Raw genomic sequence first — 16,324 nt, 5'->3', positions numbered from 1 at the left:
TTGATGATGTTAGGATATGTTCCTTCTATCCCAACTTTCTGGAGGGTTTTTACACAATGATGCTGTATTTTGTCAGATGCTTTTTCTGCACCTACTGACAGGATCATATTGTTCTCATCCTTTCTTCTATCGATGTGATATACCACATTGATTGATTTGCGAATACTGAACCAGTCCTGCAGCCCAGGAATGAATCCCACTTGATCATGGTTAATAATTCTTTTAATATACTGTTGAATTCAATTTGCTAGTATCTTGTTGAGAATTTTTGCATCCATGTTCATCGGGGATATTGGCCTGTAATTCTCCTTTTTAGTGGGGTCTCTGTCTGGTTTGGGAATCAAGGTAATGCTGGCTACATAGAATTAGTCCAGAAGCCTTCCTTCCATTTCTATTGTTTGGAACAGCTTGAGAAGAATAGGTACTAACTCTGCTTTAAATGTCTGGTAGAAGTCCCTTGGGTAGCCATCTGGCCCATTTGTTGGGACTCATTTGTTGGGATATTTTTGATAACTGATTCAATTTCTTCACTGGTTGTGGGTCTGTTCAAATTTTCTATTTCTTCCAGTTTGAGTTTTGGTAGTGTGTGGGTGTCTAGGAATTTGTCCAATTTCTTACAGATTGTCCAGTTTGTTGGCATATAATTTTTCACAGTATTCTCTAATAATTGTATTTCTGTGGTGTTGGTTGTGATCTCTCCTCTTTCATCGGTGATTTTATCTATTTGGGTTCTCTCTCTTTTCTTTTTGAGAAGTCTGGCTAGGGTTTTATCAATTTTGTGTATTGTTTCCAAAAGCCACCTCTTAGATTAATTGATCTGTTCTACTGTGTTTTTTGTTTTTTGGGGTTTTTTTTTTGGATTCCCTATTGTTTAGTTCTGCTCTAATCTTTGTTATTTCTCTTCTTCTGCTGGCTTTGGGGTTTCTTTGCTGCTCTGCTTCTAGTTCCTTTAGGTGTGAGGGTAGATTCTGTATTTGGGATTTTTCTTGTTTCTTGAGATAGGCCTGGATTGCAGTGTATTTTCCTCTTAGGACTGCCTTTGCTGCATCCCAAAGGGTTGGGAATGTTATATTTTCATTTTCATTTGCTTCCGTATATTTTTAAATTTCTTCTTTAACTGCCTAATTGACCCACTGATTCTTTAGTAGGATGTTCTTTAACCTCCATGCATTAGGAGGCTTTCCAAATTTTGTCTTGTGGTTGATTTCAAGTTTCATAGCATTGTGATCTGAAAATATGCATGGTATGATCTCAATCCTTTTATATTTATTTAGGGTTGCTTTGTGACCCAGTATGTGATCTATTTTGGAGAATGTTCCATGTGCACTCGAGAAGAATGTGTATTCTGCTGCTTTGGATAAAAAGTTCTGAATATATTTGTCAAGTCCATCTGGTCCAGTGTATCATTCAAGACCGTTGTTTCTTTATTAATTTTCTGCCTAGGTCATCTCTCCATTACTGTAAGTGGAGTATGAAAGTCCTCTACAGGGAAGATGGTGGCGTAGGAGGACGCTGGGCTCACCGCATCCTGCTGATCACTTAGATTCCACCTACACCTGCCTAAATAACCCAGAAAACTGCCAGAAGACTAGCAGAACGGATTCTCCAGAGCCAAGCGTAGACGAGAGAACCACAGAAGAGGGTAGGAAGGGTGGAGAGGCGGTGCATGCTACAGACTGGCGGGAGGGAGTCGGGGCAGAGGGGCAGCCTGTCGGCCAAGCAGAGGCCCCGAGTCTGGCTTGCAAAAGCAGAGGGGCCGGACGGAGTGTGTTCGGACGGCAAGCAGGACTTAACATCTGGAAGGTTATAAGTTAAGTTAACAGCTCTGCTCAGAGAGCGGGAAGGCTGGAGGACAATGGGAGCGAGAGTTGTTGAGCCCCGGACAACAAAGCTCAGCTTGGTGGGGAACAAAGGCGCTCGCCAGTGCCATCTCCCTTGCCCATCCCCCAGCCAAAATCCCAAAGGGAACCAGTTCCTGCCAGGGAACTTGCTTGCACTGCGCAAACATCCAACGTTGTGCTACTGCAGATCCATCCCACCGGAGGCGGATCTGACTCCCTCCCGGTGCCGCAGGGCCCCTCCCAAAGCTGATCACAGAAGGATAAGCGAGCGAAGCCTGCCCCTCCTGCCCCTGTGCACCTTGCCGATCCACCGCAGCTAATACGCCAGATCCCCAGCACCATAAGCCTGGCAGTGTGCAAGTAGCCCAGACGGGCCACGCCACCCCACAGTGAATCCTGCCCCTAGGAGAGGGGAAGAGAAGGTACACACCAGTCTGACTGTGGCCCCAGCAGTGGGCTGGGGGCAGACATCAGGTCTGACTGCGGCCCCACCCACCAACGCAAGTTATTCGAGACAGCACAGGGGAAGTGCCCTGCAGTCCCGCACCACTCCAGGGACTGTCCAAAATGACCAAACGGAAGAATTCCCCTCAAAAGAATCTCCAGGAAATAACAACAGCTAATGAACTGATCAAAAAGGATTTAAACAATATAACAGAAAGTGAATATACAATAATAGTCATAAAATTAATTGCTGGGCTTGAAAACAGTATAGAGGACAGCAGAGAATCTATTGCTACAGAGATCAAGGGACTAAGGAACAGCCAGGAGGAGCTAAAAAATGCTATAAATAAGCTGCAAAATAAAAGGGAAACAACCACGGCTCGGATTGAAGAGGCAGAGGAGAGAATAGGTGCACTAGAAGATAAAATTATGGAAAAAGAGAGAGCTGAGAAAAAGATAAAAAAAATCCAGGAGTATGAGGAGAAAACTAGAGAACTAAGTGATGCACTAAAGAGAAATAATCTACGCATAATTGGTATTCCAGAGGAGGAAGAGAGAGGGAAAGGTGCTGAAGGTGTACTTGAAGAAATCATAGCTGAGAACTTCCCTGATCTGGGGAAGGAAAAGGGCATTGAAATCCAAGAGGCACAGAGAAGTCCCTTCAGACGTAACTTGAATCGATCTTCTACATGACATATCATCGTGAAACTGGCAAAATACAAGGATAAAGAGAAAATTCTGAAAGCAGCGAGGGATAAACGTGCTCTAACATATAGAGGGAGACCTATAAGACTCGTGACCAATCTCTCTTCTGAAACTTGGCAGGCCAGAAAGGAATGGCAGGAGATCTTCAATGTGATGAACAGAAAAAATATGCAGCCGAGAATCCTTTATCCAGCAAGTCTGTCATTTAGAATAGAAGGAGAGATAAAGGTCTTCCCAAACAAACAAAAACTGAAGGAATTCGTCACCACTAAACCACCCCTACAAGAGATCCTAAGGGGGATCCTGTGAGACAAAGTACCAGAGACATCGCTACAAGCATGAAACCTACAGACATCACAATGACTCTAAACCCATATCTTTCTATAATAAGACTGAATGTAAATGGACTAAATGCGCCAAAAGACATAGGGTATCAGAATGGATAAAAAAGCAAGACCCATCTATTTGCTTTCTACAAGAGACTCATTTGAGACCTGAGGACACCTTCAGATTGAGAGTGAGGGGATGGAGAAGTATTTATCATGCCACTGGAAGTCAAAAGAAAGCTGGAATAGCCATACTTATATCAGACAAACTAGACTTTAAATTAAAGGCTGGGGGCGCCTGGGTGGCGCAGTCGGTTAAGCGTCCGACTTCAGCCAGGTCACGATCTCGCGGTCCGTGGGTTCGAGCCCCGCGTCGGGCTCTGGGCTGATGGCTCAGAGCCTGGAGCCTGTTTCCGATTCTGTGTCTCCCTCTCTCTCTGCCCCTCCCCCGTTCATGCTCTGTCTCTCTCTGTCCCAAAAATAAATAAAAAAAACGTTGAAAAAAAAAATTAAAAAAAAAAAACAAAAAAAAAAAAAAACAAAAAAAATAAATTAAAGGCTGTAACAAGAGGGGCGCCTGGGTGGCGCAGTCGGTTAAGCGTCCGACTTCAGCCAGGTCACGATCTCGCGGTCCGGGAGTTCGAGCCCCGCGTCGGGCTCTGGGCTGACGGCTCAGAGCCTGGAGCCTGTTTCCGATTCTGTGTCTCCCTCTCTCTCTGCTCCTCCCCCGTTCATGCTCTGTCTCTCTCTGTCCCAAAAATAAATAAACGTTGAAAAAAAAAAATTAAAAAAAAAATAAATAAAAAAATAAAGGCTGTAACAAGAGATGAAGAAGGGCATGATATAATAATTACAGGGTCTATCCATCAGGAAGAGCTAATAATTATAAATGTCTATGCGCCAAATACGGGAACCCCCAAATATATACAACAATTACTCACAAACATAAGCAACCTTATTGATAAGAATGTGGTAGTTGCAGGGGACTTTAACACCCCACTTACAGAAATGGACAGATCATCTAGACACACGGTCAATAAAGAAACAAGGGCCCTGAATGATACATTGGATCAGATGGACTTGACCGATATATTTAGAGCTCTGCATCCCAAAGCAACAGAATATACTTTCTTCTCGAGTGCACATGGAACATTCTCCAAGATAGATCACATACTGGGTCACAAAACAGCCCTTCATAAGTATACAAGAATTGAGATCATACCATGCATACTTTCAGACCACAATGCTATGAAGCTTGAAATCAACCACAGGAAAAAGTCTGGAAAACCTCCAAAAGCATGGAGGTTAAAGAACACCCTACTAAAGAATGCGTGGGTCAACCAGGCAATTAGAGAAGAAATTAAAAAATATATGGAAACAAGCGAAAATGAAAATACAACAATCCAAACGCTTTGGGATGCAGCGAAGGCAGTCCTGAGAGGAAAATACATTGGAATCCAGGCCTATCTCAAGAATTAAGAAAAATCCCAAATACAAAATCTAACAGCACACCTAAAGGAAATAGAAGCAGAACAGCAATGACAGCCTAAACCCAGAAGAAGAAGAGAAATAATAAAGATCAGAGCAGAAATAAACAATACAGAATCTAAAAAACTGTAGAGCAGATCAATGAACCAAGAGTTGGTTTTTTGAAAAAATAAACAAAATTGAGAAACTTCTAGCCAGGCTTCTCAAAAAGAAAAGGGAGAGGACCCAAACTGATAAAATCATGAATGAAAATGGAATTATTACAACCAATCCCTCAGAGATACAAGCAATTATCAGGGAATACTATGAAAAATTATATGCCAACAAACTGGACAACCTGGAAGAAATGGACAAATTCCTAAACACCCACACACTTCCAAAACTCAATCAGGAGGAAATAGAAAGCTTGAACAGACCCATAACCAGCGACGACATTGAATCAGTTATCAAAAATCTCCCAACAAATAAGAGTCCAGGACCAGATGGCTTCCCAGGGGAGTTCTACCAGACGTTTAAAGCAGAGATAATACCTATCCTTCTCAAGCTATTCCAAAAAATAGAAAGGGAAGGAAAACTTCCAGACTCATTCTATGAAGCCAGTATTACTTTGATTCCTAAACCAGACAGAGACCCAGTAATAAAAGAGAACTATAGGCCAATATCCCTGATGAATATGGATGCAAAAATTCTCAATAAGATACTAGCAAATTGAATTCAACAGCTTCTACAAAGAATTATTCTCCATGATCAAGTGGGATTCATTCCTGGCTGCAGGGCTGGTTCAACATTTGCAAATCAATCAATGTGATACATCACATTAATAAAAGAAAAGATAACAACCATATGATCCTGTCAATTGATGCAGAAAAGGCATTTGACAAAATTCAGCATCCTTTCCTAATAAAAACCCTCGAGAAAGTTGGGATAGAAGGAACATACTTAAACATCATCAAAGCTATTTATGACAAGCCCACAGCTAACATCATCCTCAATGGGGAAAAACTGAGAGCTTTTTCCCTGAGATCAGGAACACGACAGGGATGCCCACTCTCACCGCTGTTGTTTAACACAGTGTTGGAAGTTCTAGCATCAGCAATCAGACAACAAAAGGAAATCAAAGGCATCAAAATTGGCAAAGATGAAGTTAAGCTTTTACTTTTTGCAGAAGACATGTTATTATACATGGAAAATCCGATAGACTCCACCAAAAGTCTGCTAGAACTGATACATGAATTCAGCAAAGTTGCAGGATACAAAATCAATGTACAGAAATCAGTTGCATTCTTATATACTAATAATGAAGCAACAGAAAGACAAATAAAGAAACTGATCCCATTCACAATGGCACCAAGAAGCATAAAATACCTAGGGCTAAATCTAACTAAAGATGTAAAAGATCTGTAAGCTGAAAATTATAGAAAGCTTATGAAGGAAATTGAAGAAGATATAAAGAAATGGAAAAACATCCCGTGCTCATGGATTGGAAGAATAAATATTGTCAAAATGTCAATACTACCCAAAGCTATCTACACATTCAATGCAATCCCAATCAAAATTGCACCAGCATTCTTCTCAAAACTAGAACAAGCAATCCTAAAATTCATATGGAACCACAAAAGGCCCCGAATAGCCAAAGTAATTTTGAAGAAGAAGACCAAAGCAGGAGGCATCACAATCCCAGACTTTAACCTCTACTACAAAGCTATAATCATCAAGACAGCATGGTATTGGCACAAAAACAGACACATAGACCAATGGAATAGAATAGAAACCCCAGAACTAGACCCACAAACGTATGGCCAACTCATCTTTGACAAAGCAGGAAAGAACATCCAATGGAAAAAAGACAGTCTCTTTAACAAATGGTGCTGGGAGAACTGGACAGCAACATGCAGAAGAATGAAACTAGACCACTTTCTCACACCATTCACAAAAATAAACTCAAAATGGATAAAGGACCTGAATGGGAGACAGGAAACCATCAAAACCCTAGAGGAGAAAGCAGGAAAAGACCTCTCTGACCTCAGTCGTAGCAATCTCTTACTCGACACATCCCCAAAGGCAAGGGAATTAAAAGCAAAAATGAACTACTGGGACCTTATGAAGACAAAAAGCTTCTGCACAGCATAGGAAACAACCAACAAAACTAAAAGGCAACCAACGGAATGGGAAAATATATTTGCAAATGACATATCATTTGGAGAAAGGGCTAGTATCCAAAATCTATAAAGAGGTCACCAAACTCCACACCCGAAAAACAAATAACCCAGTGAAGAAATGGGCAGAAAACATGAATAGACACTTCTCTAAAGAAGACATCCGGGTGGCCAACAGGCACATGCAAAGATGCTCAACGTCACTCCTCATCAGGGAAATACAAATCAAAACCACACTCAGATATCACCTCACGCCAGTCAGAGTGGCCAAAATGAACAAATCAGGAAACTATAGATGCTGGAGAGGATGTGGGGAAACGGGAACCCTCTTGCACTGCTGGTGGGAATGCAAACTGGTGCAGCCACTCTGGAAAACAGTGTGGATGTTCCTCAAAAAATTAAAAATAGACCTACCCTATGACCCAGCAATAGCACCTGCTAGGAATTTACCCAAGGGATACAGGAGTACTGATGCATAGGGGCACTTGTACCCCAATGTTTATAGCAGCACTCTCAACAATAGCCAAGTGATGGAAAGAGCCTAAATGTCCATCAACTGATGAATGGATAAAGAAATTGTGGTTTATATACACAATGGAATACTACGTGACAATGAGAAAAAATGAAATATGGCCTTTTGTAGCAACGTGGATGGAACTGGAGAGTGTGATGCTGAGTGAAATAAGCCATACAGAGAAAGACAGATACCATATGGTTTCACTCTTACGTGGATCCTAAGAAACTTAACAGAAACCCATGGGGGAGGGGAAGGAGAAAAAAAAAAAAAAAAAAAAGAGGTTAGAGTGGGAGAGAGCCAAAGCCTAAGAGACTCTTAAAAACTGAGACCAAACTGAGGGTTGGTGGGGGGTGGGAGGGAGGGGAGGGTGGGTGATGGGTACTGAGGAGGGCACCTTTTGGGATGAGCACTGGGTGTTGTATGGAAACCAAGTTGACAATAAATTTCATATATTGAAAAAAAATAAAGTCATCTACAATTACCGTATTATTATCAGTGAGATTGCTTATGTTTGTGATTAATTTATAAATTTGGGTTCTACCAAGTTGGGGGCATAAACATTTACGATTGTTATCTCTTCTTGATGGATAGACCCCTTAATTATGACAATAATGCCCTTCTTTATCATTTGCTACCGTCTTTACTTTAAAATCTAGTTTGTCTGATAGAAGTATGGCTATTCCAGCTCTCTTTTGACTTCCAGTAGCATGATATATGGTTCTCCATCCCCTCACTTCCAATTTTCAGGTGTCCTCAGGTCTAAAATGAGTCTCTTGTAGACAGCATATAGATGGAACTTGGTTTTTTATCCGTTTTGATACCCTATGCCTTTTGAGTGAGGCATTTAGCCCATTTACATTCAGAGTTATGACTGAAAGATATGGATTTAGTGTCATTGTGTTATCTGTAGGTTTCATGATTGTGGCAATGTCTCTGGGCCTTTGTAGTCTTTGCAGCATTCCACTCACAGAGTGCCTGCAGGGTTGGTTTAGTGGTCATGAATTCCTTCAGTTTTTGTTTGTCTGGAAAAGCCTTGATCTCTCCTTTCGTTCTGAATGACAGCCTTGATGGATAAAGGATTCCTGGCTGCATATTTTTCCTATTCAGCACATTGAATATTTCCAGCTACTCCCTTGTGGCCTGCCAAGTTTCAGTGGACAGGTCTGCTACTACCCTTATGTGTCTGCCCTTGTAGGTTAAGGCCCATTTGTCCCTAGCTGCTTTCAGAATTCTCTCTTTATCTTTGTATTTTGCCAATTTCACTATGATATGCCTTGGGGCTGACCTGTTTCTGTTAATTCTGAAGGGATTTCTCTGTGCCTCCTGGACTTGGATGTCTGCTTCCTTCCCCAGATTAGGGAAGCTCTCAACTATAATTTGGTGAAATAAACCTTCTGCCCCTTTCTCTTTCTTCTCCTTCTGGAACTCCTATGATACAGATATTATTATATCTCATTGAATCACTTAGGTCTCTAATTCTCCCCTCATGGTCTAATATTTTCCTCTCTCTCTCTTTTTTAAGCTTCATCATTTTCCATAATGTTATCTTCTATTTCACTTATTCTTCCCTCTGCTCCTTCATCCTTGCTGTCTCTGCATCTAGTTTATTTTGCATCTCATTTACTGCATTTTTTAATTCATCATGACTATCTCTTGTGTCCTTGATCTCTGCAGCAATAGATTCTCTGCTGTCTTCTATAGTTTTTTTCAAGCCCAGCTCCTAGTCTTATGACGATTATTCCAAATTCTTGTTTAGATATATTGTTTATATCTGTTTTGAGCAATTTTTCTGGCTGTCATTTCTTCCTAGAATTTTTGAGAATTCTTCTGTCTAGTCATTTTGTCTAGTTTTCTGTCTTTTACGTGTTTTAATAGTTTGTTATGTGTCCTGCCCCTGTGAGTACTACTGTGTTAAAAAGGGGTCATATACTATCCAGGGCCTGACCCTTCAGGAGGTGTTTTTGGAGTGTGTCGCATGCTCTCTGTTGTTGTGACTCTGGTTGCTTTATACCCCTACTCGCACTGGTGGTGTGGACCTTCCACCAGGCGTGCTTCGATTTGTTCATTGAAGTAACCCTGGAAAAAACTAAAAAGGGGAGGGGGTGGAAGAAGCCTTATCCCATAGAAAGAGGGAAATGACAGGGGCAGGGAAAGAGGAAAAAAATTGAGCGGACAGAGAATCAGAGAAACTATACGGCTTAATCTAGAGGAAGAGATACAGAAGAGGTGTAAAATGCATAGATTAAAAATGCCTGCTTACACAACTTAACAACCAGAATAGAGAAGGGAAGGAAGAAGAAGGAGGAGAAAAGACAAGAAAAGAAAATAGGTATCACCAAAAATCAAATCAGAAAATGAGAAACTGCCGGACCGTTGTCCGAAGGTGCCCTGGAGCCAGCGGTTGTGCTGGTCTGGAGGAGGGACCCTCTGGTTGGGTAAGTGGCAATTCTCCCTCCAGCAGATATGCAGCTGCCAGGCATGGTGAGGCAGGGTTTGGTGTAAGCAGTCCAACCTCCCCTGGGGGCCTGCTGTCCTGTTCCCTGAAGCCCCACCATGTTGGTGATTGGAGGAAAATGGCATCATGGCAGTTTCTCCTCCCTAGACCAAACCACCCTGTTCAGGCAGCCCTCACAGCACAGCACAGGCACGAGCTGGTCAGTTTGTCCCGCTCCACAGTCTCCTGCACCTCCCAGGCGCTCAGCTGGGATTCAAACCCCAACATCTTAAAGGATCCCACTCCACACACCCGGTTCTGGGGTGGCACCACTCTGCCAAGCTGACACAGGGCCTCTCAAGATAGAATCTTAAGCAGGATCCATGCCCAGCACAGAGCCTGATGTGGGGCTCCATCTCACAACGCTGCGGTCACGACCTGAGCTAAAATCAAGAGTCGGACACTCAACTGACTGAACCAACCAGGCACCACTCTACCCGAGTTCTAATCTTAATTCTACCACATACTAGCTATGTGACTTCTTTAACCTCTGTGCCGTGGTTTTCCCATCCATAAAATAAAAATAATAGAGTTGATGTGAGAATTAAATGAGTTAATAAATAAAACATTTAAAACAGTACTGGCACACAGTAAACCCTCAATAAATGTGAGTAAGATAATAAGTATTATTGTTATTACTTGGTACAGACAAGTCTAGAATTATAATTGAGATGCCTACTTAAAACCAGGGCCTGGGTGGCTCAGTCAGTTAAGCGTCGACTTCAACTCAGGTCACGATCTCTCAGTTTGTGAGTTCGAGTCCCCCATTGGGCTCTGTGCTGACAGCTCAGAACCTGGAGCCTCTTTCGGATTGTGTGTCTCCCTCTCTCTCTGCCTATCCGCTGCTCGCACTTTGTCCCTTGCTCTCTCAAAAATAAACAAACATTAGGGGCGCCTGGGTGGTGCAGTCGGTTGAGCGTCCGACTTCAGCCAGGTCACGATCTCGCGGTCCGTGGGTTCGAGCCCCGCGTCGGGCTCTGGGCTGATGGCTCAGAGCCTGGAGCCTGTTTCCGATTCTGTGTCTCCCTCTCTCTCTCTGCCCCTCCCCTGTTCACGCTCTGTCTCTCTCTGTCCCAAAAATAAATAAACGTTGAAAAAAAAAAAATTTAAAAAAAAAAAAAAATAAAAATAAACAAACATTAAAAAAAATCTTAATACAAAACAAACAAACAAACAAAAGACAGGGCCCAGCTTTGCACAGTGGCAGTATCATAGCCAATGAGGTTTATCCGAGGCGCGATTATTGCTAATTGAAAACTTTTCCCAAAAAAGACAGGGCCCCGGAAAATCTTTCCATCTGAAAATTATTAATAAAAACACTTTAGTCACCTTTTTAGGAATTCAAGAAGAAAGGCTGTTCTCTGCCAGAGGTATGGATAGAAGGAATAAAATCTCCAATGATAACCTAAATCCCAAGGCCATCATGTGTGAGTGTCAGGTTCCAAATCAATTTATACAATACGTAAATCTCAAAGAATTAATATAAAACGGTCACCAGCTAATATCTTTATGGAAAAAAACTAAATTGGATCCCAATTTCACTCTAAACATAAAAATCAATTTCAGGTGAATTAAAGACTTAACTATGAAAAAGAAAAACTTAAGAACTTTTAGGAGAAAATATTGGGAAATACCTTAACGTCCTCAAAATAGTGACAGGCTTCTATTTTCCTTATAAAGGCTAAGTTATCTGCTAAATGTGAGAAGGGCTAAGGTTGGAGTAGGAATGGAAGTTTGAGAGAATGGAGATTGTTAATTAGTTATTTCAGAGAGTAAAAGAATAAACTAACTGGGAGAGGGTGGGAATCACATAATTCCTAGGTAGTGCTGAGGGCCACCAGACACTGATGGTCAAGATTTCAAAGTGTTCAATCTGCTGAGCTATATGATTTTCTCTAGAAATGATGTCAGCCACGAGGAGAAGCCAGGGTTGGGAGTTTTGTCAGACAGGTGCAACCAAAGGGCACTTTAGGGTACTGAAGACTTTAGGGTATTCGAGGTACACAGACCAGAGATTTTCAAGTGGATAAGGAAGAAAAGTGAAAACAGGGAGACTGGTGGGTAAGGACGAAGTTGAGGGATAAATGGATGGAAGGTCCCAATGAGGTATACAGAACCAATAAGCTGTCTGGTGAAGAAATGAGCAGCCAGATGAAGAAAAAAGGAAAGCAGTGAATATAAATGTGCAATATTTAACAACAAGAAAGGAAATTTAACTCTAGATACGAGTAAGATAATATACTATACAACTCTGTGCTAATAAAACTTTTTAACTCAGAGTGCCTGGGTGGATCAGTTGGTTAAGCATCCTACTTCGGCTTGGGTCATGACCTCGCTGTTTGTGAGTTCGAGCCCCACGTCGGGCTCTGTGCTGACAGCTCGGAGCCTAGAGTCTGCTTAGATTCTGTGTTTCTGTCTCTTTCTGCCCCTCCCCGGCTCGTGCTCTCTCTCTCTCTGTCTCTCAAAAATAATAAAAATGTTTAAAAACAAAAACAAAAACTTTTTATTTCCATGAAACTAAAATTCCTAGGATAAATGAAGTGACTAACCATGCAAATAATCTCTTCATCCAATTAATCTATTATGTTCCACCTTGTATAGAAAGCAAATTAAATTGATTTCTAGTGTAAGGTAAAATAACTGTTACTTAAAATGCACTATTACCCAATAGCTAAGCACAAAATAACAAAATGCTACTTTTAGCTTCAATTTCTAAACTAACTTCACTCCATTTAAAATATACATATAGGACCTTATATTTCTTTACAGTGAGCTTCTGAGTGGCCAAGACTGTCTTTCTCATCTTAACAGCTCATCAGCTTAACAGAAAGCATATATAACAATGGCTCAGTAAACATTACTGAATAAATTGGAAGATGGAAAAAAATATATAAACAAATGAAAGAGGAAATTTTGCATGTGAGTACCCAGCGCTAGTCACTAGATGGCATCACTTCCCCAAATTGGGAAGACATTTTACATCTTCCAAAAAGGAATTTTATATACACGGTTCTAGCTCTTTACAGTAAGTGTGAGGATAAACAGTAAGCTCGTAAAAACTTTCAATTCATTTGCACGTGGAAGTGCTCGAGATTTAGAAATCATGAACAGAGAAGATTGAAACCAAACATCAGCAGTAAGCCAGGCATCTGTTTGGCTGACGACCTACAGGATGACTGCCTCTTTTAGTCTACTACACTCTTCTAAAGTTTGTCACACCAGTTGGTCCACTAAAAGCACAACATATGTTGGGGTGGGTGGCTCAGTCGGGTAAGTGTGTCCAACTCTTGAGTTCCGCTCAGGTCACGATCTCATGGTTTGTGAGATCGAGCTGTGCACTGGGCTCTGTACTGACAGTGTGGAGTCTTCTTGGGATTCTCTCTCTCTCCCTTTCTCTCTCTCTGCCCTGCCCCTGCTCTTTCTCTGTCTCTCAAAATAAATAAATAAACTTGAAAAAGTAAATGAAAGCACAAAATGTGATGTTCTTACATAATTTTTCAGAGAAGCGTTCCGTATTGGTCATCATTGTATCAATGAAACCTTTAAAATTCACTTTTTTCGTTTCTAAGGAGAAAAGAATATTTTCTTCAATATCTTCAAATGTTAATTATGACAACTATTGAATTATGTAAAATAAATTATAGGGAGATAACATGATTATAGCCATCAGCTAATACCACTCAAAATATACGGTTCTAAGAGGAAAAAGCAATTCAACACACAAGGAGAAAGTAAAACTGAAAAATGCCAGGAAAGTTAATCAAAATCCTTCTAGTTACAAGCGCACAACATTTGTAATTTTAACTTACATTATCTTGTCTTGGCCTGACAACAACTCAAAGATATGTCGGTAAAGGATTAGTGTATTGTTTTATACATTTTAAAAAATACTTAGACATGATATCATGATTTTTTTTCCCCAGGTCACAAAAGGAAATACGAGATCAGAGATTAGAAGTGAGTTTTCTTGACCTCTGGTTTCTCCCACCTCAGGCTACCATTCACATTGTTATCTTTATTCCAGTATACTTTTGAAACTATTAAACGTTTTAATAGTCATTCTATACTTAGAAAATGTCTTTCCTTGATTATATATAATATCCCAATATTAGAATGGATAAAGATGTCTAAGAATTTTCTAAGGCCGCATATACAGGTTTTATATAAATAGGATGAGCTTTTGATAACACTACTCCTTTGTTTATCCCACTAAAAACATCAAATTCCAATTCTAATCTATAAAAGATAAGGCACAGCCTATTGCCTATTTCCAAGATAAAGAATCTTTGAGAAGTTTACTTTAAGGAGCACCAAATTACTTTGTATTCTTAACCAAATATTTAAAGACTTGAAAAAAATGAGACTTTGAAAAATCCTAGGGGAATGTTAGAGTTAATGAAGATTTACATCCACTAACAGGAACATATAACTTTCTAAAGCAATAGATTCCCTATTTTTGATAATGTCTATTTGATACACAAATGTTTTAGCTGAACCACTGAACCCGCCTCCCATTTGAAGAACATTATTGTTTTAAGGACAAAATTACTTTTTATTTTTATTATTTTTTTAATATAGTTTATTGTCAAATTGGTTTCCATACAACACCCAGTACTCATCCCAACAAGTGCCCTCCTCAATGCCCATCAGCCACTTTCCCCTCTCCCCCACCCCCATCAACCCTCAGTTTGTTCTCAGTATTTAAGAGTCCCTTATGGTTTGCCTCACTCCCTCTCCGTAACGTTTTTCCCCCTTCCTCTCCCTCACAGTTGAAGAACATTATTAACACCACTGCATCTGCTTCTGTGCTTCCCCCATTCTATTCTACTGCTTCTTTACAGAGAGAACATTGCTGAATTTTTTAAAATTAACCAAGGTCTTGCTTTTTTACATATAATTTTACACAGGATAAACAAAATATTCCTTAATTTTGTTTTACAGCTCTATAAAAATTATCACACTATAGCAATCTAGACTTGCTTTTTTCATTCAATATTATATTTCCAAGAACCATCCATATAGTATATTGCTATAGTTCATTTTCACTAATGTACACATTATCAGTATTTCATCATGCATCAGTGGTAAATACCACAATTTATTTATACATTCTATCACCGATCATGTTGTTTCTTTTTGTTCATTCTTTCCTTCCTTCCTTCCTTTTCCTTCCTTCCTTCCTTCCTTCCTTTTCCTTCCTTCCTTCCTTCCTTCCTTCCTTCCTTCCTTCCTTCCTTCCTTCCTTCCTTCCTTCCTTCTTCTATTAAGATCAGAGCTGCTATGAGCATTTTTAACATGTCTCCTTGCACATCAGTGCAGAGATTTTCTGGGATGTATCACTAAAAAATGGATTTTCTAAGCCATGAAGTATGAAAACCTTACAGAATACTACATAATGTTTTTCAAAGTTCTTTTACCACTTTTGCCTTATTTACCAACAATTAAATTAACAGACCTTAATTTTTGCCAATTTGGTCAGCATCAAAAGGTATTTCATTGTGACCTAAATTCTGCATTTCCCTGATTACTATGATGTATAAAAAGACTTCATATGATTATTAGCAACTTACGTTGCTTCATCTGGCAATGGCTGTTCTTGTAATTTGGCCATTTTTCTCTTGGGTTGTTAATTTATAGGGGTTTCCTATTTATTCTCCACAATGATCTTTCGCTGTTATGAGTGTTACAGATAATCTTTACTCTGGAATGCCTGGGTGGCCCAGTCGGCTAAGCATCCAACTTTGGCTCAGGTCATGATCTCGCAATTCATGAGTTCAAGCCCCGCTTAGGACTCTGTGCTGACAGCTGGGAGCCTGGAGCCTGCTTCAGATTCTGTCTCCCTCTCTCTCTGCTCCTCCCCCACTCATACTCTGCACCTCTCTCTCTCTCAAAAATAAATAAACATTAAAAAAATTTTTTTTAATAATAATCTTTGCTCCATTTGTGGCTTGTATTTTCATTCTGTTTGTATTACCTTTTAATAAAGAGAAGTTCTTATTTTTAATGTAGTCAAATGTATAAATCTTTTCTGGTTAGTGATTTTGTATCTTAAAAATAATTCCTTGTAACTCCAAGTCAGAAAATTTTTCTTCTTTCTCTAACGAGAATTTTAGTGTTCGTATCTGGAAAGCATTACTGAATATGATACATAGGTAGGGATCCAATTCTATTTTTTACATTTGAATAATTAATTATTCCAGCACCATTTATTAACTGGTGCTTCCCCTCCCCCCCAGTAATCTGCCACCTCATTATATATGTTTCCTTATATGTGTGTAGATATATTTGGAAGTTACTTATCCTGTCCTATCAATTTCTCTATCCCTGTGCCATTTTCACACTGTTTTACTTAC

The 16,324-nt window shown here is 40.2% G+C and overlaps 1 protein-coding gene and 1 pseudogene across 1 annotated transcript in view; one reads left to right on the top strand and one right to left on the bottom strand.

The window, feature by feature from the left end:
* LOC147571463 (EF-hand calcium-binding domain-containing protein 13-like) overlaps positions 1-16,324 on the bottom strand; it is a 134,212-nt gene that overhangs the window by 77,722 nt on the left and 40,166 nt on the right. Inside the window, 1 exon segment of the mRNA XM_086696352.1 lies at positions 13,461-13,535. Coding sequence (XP_086552478.1) covers positions 13,461-13,535 — 75 coding nt within the window.
* LOC147571464 (U4 spliceosomal RNA) lies at positions 11,161-11,287 on the top strand (annotated as a pseudogene).

Source organism: Puma concolor, unplaced genomic scaffold (assembly GCF_028749965.1).
Source record: "Puma concolor isolate L17-30 unplaced genomic scaffold, mPumCon1.1.hap2 unalloc_scaffold_26, whole genome shotgun sequence".
NCBI lineage: Eukaryota > Metazoa > Chordata > Mammalia > Carnivora > Felidae > Puma > Puma concolor.
This window is presented reverse-complemented; position numbering and strand designations above follow the sequence as displayed.